We start from the raw sequence: 8,965 nt of genomic DNA, 5'->3' as shown, positions 1-8,965 counted from the left end.
TTAGCTGTTTCCGGACAAGGTCTGCATTTTGTAGTGATAAGATGCAATTCAGAGATCCTCATGTTGGCAATCTCATGCTAACCCTAATTAGAAAGTGTGTTTTCCCTGAATAAGGATGTCAGGATTTGGTCATTGGCAATTTTTAATGGTTTGGACTATTTTGAGTGAGGTGATCCTTTGTGGTTGCTCTAGAGTTTTGTTGCTCCCTTTTACCTTCAGTCCATGACTTTCACAGGGTAGTGCAGCTCAATCTTCACTTTAAGCCCATTAAGCCCTAGCTTACCAGAGTTGCCCATTGCCAGGTGAGACTTTGAGGTTCATTCATCTGCTCAGGTCATATGGAAGAAGCAGTCTCCCTCTTAGCAATTAGTCTGGCTCACTCTGGCTTGTCAAATGCCTTCTGAGATGAGTCTTGTCCTTTCTACAGCTCCCTGAGAAAGCTATCAGAGAGGTCAGCCACAAATTGGTCCCATTTTTTCTGCCAGACCTCTTTGGCCTTGGCTTTCTCATCCGGTAGCATGGCACTGTATCTGTGAGGAGGAGAAAAGTCAGTATGAGACACGAGACCAGGGGGCAGCTATTTCAAGATCAGCACCAAAACGAAAAGGCAGAAAGTAGCAAGAGATTAACCCTTGCAGGACATGCCTCCACCACACAGAGCAACACAGTGTAAAAATCCTGGTGCTCCTGCTGGCTGGGCTCACACTGGGACAAGAAACATAACAGCCACATCAGCAGCTACTGAGTCCTGTACCAAGAGGACAAACAGCTCAGTCTGCACAAGCTGGAGACTCTCTGGGCAGCACCCAATGACTAGTACAGAAAAGACAGCACTGCTGTTGCTATCAGATGTGCCCTGGGCTTGGTCCAAATTGGTTGGAAATCAAAGTATTTGTTGTCTCCCTGGCCATGTGGGGACTTGGGATTGCCTTGAGGATTGGCATGGGATTTGGCAAACAGACAAGAGTCGAGGAATGTGCAGAAAGACCCTGGGCATCATATCCAGACTATTTTGGGACATTCAGAGCTATACAGATACATAGAAAAAAAAGTGGTTAAACACACACAAAGTAAATGCTGGTGGATGTTGCAGCAAGTGAAATTTTGGCAGAAATAGACAAGTGATACAAAGACATAAGATTTCTCCCAGAACCAGGTGCTGGAGGCAAGTTCTCAGAGGATAGAAGAGGAGAAATAGACTGAGACATGGAGTTAGAGAAAGGCACCTGGAGCAGAGGCAGAAGAGCCTCTGGAGTCCCTGTGTCCTGCCCTTGGAGGAGACACTCAGAGGAGATTTGGGATTTACAGAAGACCAGTTCATGTGGCAGAGAAGACTCTGGGGCCAAACCCCAAATACAGTGGCTTGCTGGGGAGAAAGCTGATAGTCTCCTTATGTTTACTACAGCTAGATGAGAGAAGTGAGGAACTTACTTTATGGAGTTGAGTGCAAGTTGTTTTAGGGTCCTCAGGTCAGCATTCATCCCTCCAATGGCCATGAACACCTCGTAGAAGTCATAGGATACTCCCTTTGCCCCAAAGATAGGGGGATCATCAGGGCTGATGACAATGGGGTGCCCTTCAGCCATGAGGTCAGCTGCAGGGTGACTGCGCAAGTCGGCTACTAACAGCAGGACCTCAGCAGGGAAGGGAAGGGTGAGAGACAACACCACATCAGGTTATTGCTGGAGATGTGTTTGCATTGTGGCACCCATTCACACTGCATACCTGCCATAGCTGCCTGTCACCAGGTGGTCATCAGGGAGGCACAGCCTCCAGAGGGCTGCTCAGAGTGTGGTAGCTGCTCTGCTCTGAGCTGCTGCAGGAGCAGCCCACTTGTCTGCACTGACTGTACAGGGAGATTAGTTTCTTAAATAAATTGCCTAAATCAAGGCCAGGGGGGTGAATAATTTCTGCTTATTTATATAAAATTTGACTGTGAGCATTTCAGGAACGATCTTTTGGTTACATATTTGCCATGATGCTTAGCTCAGGGCATCTGGAGTTGGTATCAGAATTCTCTCCCTCAAGATTCACACCAGTACATCTCTACCCCAGAGCATCCTTTCTGCTATGCTCAGGGGACAATGGGCACCATGCTAATGCACTGCAAAAGAGTTCCCACTGATTATGAATTCTACAAAACCAAGAGACTTCCAGTTACAATCCTGGCTTCTCAGCCTCTGGCCCTCCTGGCTTTGAAGTATTTTCCATTATGTCTCTTTAGATGCCTCCCTGGCTCTGGGCCTCATCTCCACTAGGGAGGACTGCCTTCCCAAGTTCCTCTGGATAGGAATTTTAATGCTTTTTTGCCAACTGGCCTTAAAAACTTTATGTATATTCACAGTGTGTGTCTATGTAGCAGACTGCAGTGTAATATGGTGTGAAGGAAACTGAGCCAGCCTGTGTGCATCAAAACTTGTAGCTGCCCCATAGCTCCCTGCTGGTCCTCACTGCTATGGTAAAACCCATTCTGGTGTCCCAGCCCCAAGACCTAAGCTTTTAACAACATACCTGGTTGGAGATAGGACAGACTTCTACAGGAATATCCCTCTTCAGAGACAAACGTTTGGCTACTGGGTGTTTAATAAGAGCAAGTCCATGGCCAATCCTGCTGGTGTTCAGTAGCAATGCATCCAGCACGTTATTGTCTACAGAGGTGCCCTGCCAGTCTGAGCAGAGACAGACAAGAGTCACTGCAGTGCTGTGAGGAAATGTCTTCTCAAACAGCTAGATGATTTTAATAGATGCCCCAGTTCAGTTGCAAGGTGAGAGTTTTGCTCATGCTGAGTTCCCACCTCAAATTTTCAGTGAAACAAGGATCCAAATCTGCCCTGGATATTTCCCAGCATAGAGATACCCACTCACCTCACCTGGCTTTGGGTGTCCACAGTATTGCTCTTACAGCTAAGCTAACCATGCTGGTCTCCATTTGTTGTCAATGGAGAGAAGTAATAATCTATGGGAAGTAGCCTGTGCATTAGGATTTAGGATAAGATGTATTGCACCTTAAAGTGCTTGTTACTGCCCATGGTTACAAAGGAAGCCAAGGGTAGCTAGTTCAGATGTGGACTCCCTCTCTGTAGATGTCAACATGCAATACACATAAGTTAGACACAACTGTCATGCATGGTTAGGGTAAATCCCATCCATATGGACTGAGTAACATTGCCAATCATAGCATCTTTGTCCCAGGAACGAGGGGTACATCAGTTGCTTTGATGAGTGCATTCAGTTACTATGTGAGGCTGGCTCAGACATTCCTTCACCTTCAAATGTGCAATAATGGTTGAGGAATTCTGCTGCTGCTGTGAATGGGAGGTGAGTGCTGCTCCAAGGAGGAAATGGCTCCCAGCAATAACTCTTACAGCATGACTCCATGTCACACTGGGTCAAAGATGCTAAGCAATATGACACCTAGAGTCAAAAGCAGGGAGCAGATAAGGGAGGGGTCATATAGGGATGCTAGAGCAACAAGCTGATTAGGGGAGAAGCCTAGGGAAAACTGATTGTACACACACATACATCATCTGGTTACAGCCAGGCTTGCTTCTCTGTACTTTGCAAGACTGCACCTCTTGCCTCTGCAAGCAACGGCAGGCCTTGAGTCCTCATGCTTACCGGTCTCCCCAGCATGGAAAAAGTACGGCAAGTTGACCCCCATGGAATATGGTATGGTCAGAGCATCTTTCAGGTCCCATAAAGAATGACCTTCATCCTCATCACCAACCTAGGGGAAAGCAGAAAGGTATTTTTGGACGTGCTTGGGAAGATGGTGGGACTTACATCTATATATCACTGAGGTGCCAGCTGCACTGAAATCACAATGCTGTGGGGTGGGGAACTGATTCTTTCAGGGGATTTTGTCAATTATCCTGAACAAAATCCTTAGCTGGAGGATTTGCAATTCATTAACACCGATTTCAGTCCAGCAGCAGAGGTTCTGGCTCTGGTATACAACATATGCCATATTATATATGTAGTTCTATCACCAGGGGTTAATGTGAAGCCACAGAAGAAATACAGTTACCAGGTCGAAGCCTGCCAGGGTGTCTGGGAATTGGGCTCTGAGTGCCATGGCCGTGACGATGTCTTCTTTAATCTGGGAAACATTCAGCATCCTAAAGAGCAAGAGAGAGAAAGCAGTGCAGAGGCTTGCTCCCACAGGCCTGCCTTCCCTGGGCTTGAGTTGTGAAATGGGACCCTCAGGAGTATTCCCAAAATGCAAGTTGCTCCTGAATCTGACAACCAGCTTCAGGTCTCCAGAGTAACAGCAGCAGAAAATTGATATTATGAAAGGAAACCCCTGAATGACCAGGAAACGCCTGGCTAGACCCTGCTGTCACTTGAGTTGAGGCATGCTTGTCTGACTCACTGGCTTTCCCATCTATGAAGCAGAGAACACAACAGTGTGAAGAGAAAATACTTGATTTATTTTTTTAACTCTCAGCTGTTTTGGTGGGAGGTGAGACAGTAACTGCATTTCAAAAGAGTTTTAAACTTAGGTTTCTTCCAGCCCTATCAGACTTCAAACACCTCAGTGCTTTTTGCAGACAGACTGTGTCAATACCCAAGCTGGCCAAAGGCAAGCCAGCTTTGAACTGGAAATGGCATTGTGACACACTGGAGTAAGTGCTGCTGAGAGGTCTGCTCTGTTTGCTGAGGATCACCTCACATGACTTCATGGCATCTGGCTGACTTGGAGAGCAGCCTCGTGCCTGCCCGCGAGCAGCAGCACGAACATACCGTCCAGAGGCTGCCGGGAGAGCCCACGGGGACCTTCACAGCACCGAGTGCCCATACTCGGGCACGCTGTCACTGCTTCAGTTTCTGCAGAGAGGGGAGTGCATCCAGGCTCTGGAGGAGAGCACACACAGCTTGGACATGCACACGGGCAAGCAGCCTCGCTCATTCCCGCACCCAGGGCTCACAGGCACTTGTCTCCAGCACACACCATGAGCTAACCCTGGTGACTTCGCACGTACACAGACGTATATAGATGATTTTATACCCTCAGCCTTTTACACATGCCAGGGAATGCTTGGGGAGTCAACACACTGGGCCTGACGACGCATGTGGACATTGCTAACCAACTGTGGCACTTCAGCCCAGCCCTCAGTGTTGTTTCTCCTGGTCTGGTCTCCTCTCTCCCTGCCTCTGACATAGCACAGCCGTGCACAGCTGCTCTTAGCTCTGCTCAGCCTCTACCTGTGTGCTGTAAATATAATCTTGGCTCCAACAAAGTCAGGGTGCTCCTTCACAAACTGCCTGGTCACTTCCCGATAGGTTGCCACAGACCATGATTTATTGTGCTGGGTGCCATCCAGTTCATACACCTGCAGGATGAGAAGCACATGACAAGCAGAAGTCAGAAGAGGTGTTTCATTGGAAGGTAGGAGAAATGAACTGAAGAAAAGCTTGGGAGAAGCAATGTGCTAAGGTCCTGTGAACAGGGCAGGAAAAAAACCTCAGTTAAATCTGTGCAGAACATTTTTTTCTTGGTTTTTACCAGCTGGCAAGAACCAAGCTGTGAACAGGGCAGGAAAAAAAACCCAGTTAAATCTGTGCAGAACATTTTCTTCTTGAAGTTTTTACCAGCTGGCAAGAACCATGGAGTGGTTTTCCTCCCTTCTATGTGATACAAGAAACAAGTTTCTCCATGTTCAGACATGGCAAGCAAGTGCCCTTGAGTACCCAGAGGAGACCGTGACCTCTTCCTCATGTCTGTATCAAATGCTGGAGTGCTTTGTCCAGCTGTCTGGCAGCTCCTCCGTGCTCTGTGCCTTGTGGTGGCAGTCTGTCAGCTGAGGCAGCCCCAAGGCACACGAGGGATGAGCTCCATAAGCTACCAGCTGGGCTGGGCTTCTGGTCCCCTCTGCCAGAGGTTTGCTCTATGACCTTGAGTCAGTCATTTAGTCGTGCTATCCTTTCTCAGCTCTTTGGCTACAAACTGGGAGAAATAATCCTTTTGGCATGCTCTGTCTTACCAACATACCCTGGGGTTCCTCACTACCAGGGCAGTAGGAAGGGCTTTTGCCCTGATTTCAGCAGAGGTGTAGACCCTGAATGCTTCCATTGATACTAACCCCTAAACGCCCTGCCTGGAGTTGATCACAAACAGTGGATGAAACCACTCTGTCAGTTCTATTCTTATCCTTTTCACCCTTCTTTTCTCTTTTACCCTTCTCATCCACCTTTCAACTGCTCCACTCCACTTTCTTACTCCTGCTCTGGTGCTGCCCCTTGCACTGATGTCCCTCACTAAGCCCCTGTGCTGTCGTGTCCCCCATGCAGGCACCAGCAGCCGTGGGGCAGCTGCAGATGCTCAGAGGGAATTTTCCCCAGCTGCAGCCCATGGGAATGTGAGACTTGACACAGCTGAATCTGCAAACACAGCTGGGCTGGGGGGGCTTTTCCACAATGTTTGCAGTTTCGCACTAAATCCCAGCTTTCATTTACTTTACTTCAGGGGCCACTCCTGGCAGGCTGTGCTGCACTAGGAGAGCTTTTGCAGTGTCAGCACTGTTGCCCAAGCCTTGGAGAGGCTCTCCAGCCGCACAAGCATCTTGCTGTTCCAGTCACACCTTGCTCACCTTGACTTTCCTGGCAAAGCGTTTCCGTTCCTGAGTTGTACCTCACCTCATCCCAGCGTCAGCCTAGCTGACCCTTCCCTGCCTGCACTGCCTCCAGCCCAGAGTGATGGCAGCTCCTGGCATCCCTCACAGCAGTGCCTGGGCTGCAGGCAGCCTGCCCTGCCTGCACCTTGCAGCACACTGAGCTGCTGGGTGCGAGCAAACCCCAGGACTCTGGAGGCTCCCACGCCTGCAGCCAGCATTAGGAGCTGGATGGGAAGCAAATCTTCCCTGCCAAGCCTCTCTTCAAAAGACATTACAACCATGGGCTAAGGGCTGATGGTAAAGGCAGGGTATTTTCCAGTCAGGCCCACGCACTTGTATCATTACAGATCCTCTTGGCCCAGAAACTTGTGTGACCTGGGGGGATGCCAGCACTTGTGCTGTCTCACAGCACAGAAATGTTGACATTGGTGTTATTTTCTCTTTCCAGGTACCCCAAAGACAGATGGTGACTGAGTTCAGAGCAACTGGCTTACTGCAACCCCCAGCAAAGTAAGATACATGTAAACTTTGTGGTCTTCTCCTTCTCCTTTTTTTTCCCTTTCAATACACCCTTCTCATCTCAGACACAATAGACTGGCAGCCTGCAGCTTCACACCAAGCCCTATCATGCTAAGGGGCCAGGCAAAGCTGCAGCAGGGCAGGGTCAGCAGCTCCACTCCCCAGCTGTTGGGTCAAAGCCAGATCAGCCTCCAAATCTATCACAGCACCTGCCTGTCTGCTGGTGGAGGTGGCTGTGGAAGCCTACCCAGCAGCAGCAGTGGTTGCTGGGGCACAGGCATTCATCTGCAGCTGGCTGGAGCCCACCAGCCATTGCATGCAAGGGCAGTGATTCAAGGGAGCTGCTGGCAGGCACATTCAGGAGTCAGGCCACCAGCAGGACGTCAGCACCGCTGCTGCATCCGCTGGATGCTGTGGTGCCAGCAGCAAGCTGCTACCTGCATTCCCATGCACAACTCACCACCACCACCTGGTCCTTCAGGTGCTGTTGGACAGACCTCACACAGCAGTTTCATTCCCATTGCAATGGACTGTTCAGAACATGGAGGTAGGTGGTGGAGTGAGAAGCAGCAGCCCTGGTTTGTTCCTTTTGTTAAGACATCTCTGACAGAGTTCCCACCCCATGCTGCCCTGCTTGGAGCTGGGCTGGAGGGCTGCTTGGGAGAGGTGTTGCCTGCACTGTTGAAATTGTCACTGGGAAAGTGAGAACTGTTACAGCCAAAGAGTGGTGATATGGTCTGCTGGTACTTGGGAAGGCATTGGGGCAGAGTGGGTTTGCAGGACAATCTGATCAGCTCTGGGTGACACACAAAGAGAAAGGCCTGAAATATTACCAGCAGATTTTAGTGTTAGTGGCAATGAAAGCCCTTCATACTTCATATACGTAGCCAAAATTTGTCTGCACACCGTGGAAGGCTGTGCTTTGCTAATTGATTGACTAGCCTATGCAGAGAACTCATTCTGAAATAAGCTGAGGATTTAAAATAGCATAACTATTTCAGAATAAGTCTCTATTCCAGACTGGAAATTTTCCAGAAGAGCTTCTACAGAACAGGTGATTTCTGGTGCAGACAAAGCTGACATATATCTTCCCAAGGAGCAAGATTTTGACACAACTCCCAGTCAGACTGTACAACGCAGTTTTGTGCTGTTGCCACAGTAGGTATCTCCTTTAGCCATTGAAAACAAAGCATCTCTCACTTTCAAGCCCTTACCTATGCAAAACTCCAACAAAGACCTTTGAATATGATCAAGGTTTGCCAGCATACTTAGAGGGGCAGGTATGCAAACATCCAAAAACTAAATTCAAGACAGGGCTTGAGAAGTTATAGAGAAATAAGGATTTAAAAGAATAAAAGAATACTAGAGAAGCCAAAAAATATGTACCGCAGGCAGGATAGCTCTTATCTCGACATACTGTACATTGTCTTCATAGAGCTCCAGCAGCCCCTGGTAGAAATAGGCCTTGAACACAGGTGCATAGCAGATAAGTCCAGAGGCAATGAGAAAGATTTCTTCAAATCTTTTCCAAATGAAAGCCTGAGAAGGGTAGGCCAGCTCAGGGGCATCTGTCACCAGGGTCAGGTTTCTCAGCAAGCTGTAGAAAAGGGAGAAGAATGAGAAGAACAAACAAGACAACTGGCTTTTCAGCGTGCAGAAAAACCCATACCAGCTGGCAGCTGAGTATTCAGCACGGGAAGAAATGGATTCCTCCAAGATAGGTGTGACTTTCATTGTCAGAGACCAAGTTTTGCAGAGGTGGCACTCTCCCACCTGCTCTGGGATGCAGCAGGGCAGTGGCTGTGTTGAAGGAGGCACATGTTCTTTGGGCA

General features: G+C 48.7%; 1 protein-coding gene across 1 annotated transcript in view; it reads right to left on the bottom strand.

Annotated features, from left to right (window-relative positions):
* Window positions 1–314: 314 nt before the first annotated feature.
* The window catches only part of CECR1 (cat eye syndrome chromosome region, candidate 1), a 17,996-nt gene continuing 9,345 nt past the window's right edge, over window positions 315–8,965 (bottom strand). Inside the window, exons 3-9 of the mRNA XM_009084027.1 lie at window positions 8,520–8,730; window positions 5,206–5,333; window positions 4,028–4,118; window positions 3,619–3,727; window positions 2,512–2,669; window positions 1,432–1,634; window positions 315–530 (exon numbers count right to left, since the gene is read on the bottom strand). Of these exons, the coding sequence (XP_009082275.1) occupies window positions 422–530; window positions 1,432–1,634; window positions 2,512–2,669; window positions 3,619–3,727; window positions 4,028–4,118; window positions 5,206–5,333; window positions 8,520–8,730 (1,009 nt within the window). The 3' untranslated portion in view covers window positions 315–421. The remainder of the gene's footprint in view (window positions 531–1,431; window positions 1,635–2,511; window positions 2,670–3,618; window positions 3,728–4,027; window positions 4,119–5,205; window positions 5,334–8,519; window positions 8,731–8,965) is intronic.

Source organism: Acanthisitta chloris, unplaced genomic scaffold (genome assembly GCF_000695815.1).
Source record: "Acanthisitta chloris isolate BGI_N310 unplaced genomic scaffold, ASM69581v1 scaffold21411, whole genome shotgun sequence".
NCBI classification, from domain to species: Eukaryota; Metazoa; Chordata; class Aves; order Passeriformes; family Acanthisittidae; genus Acanthisitta; species Acanthisitta chloris.
Note: the sequence above shows the minus strand (reverse complement) of the source record. Positions and strands in the feature narration are given on the sequence as shown.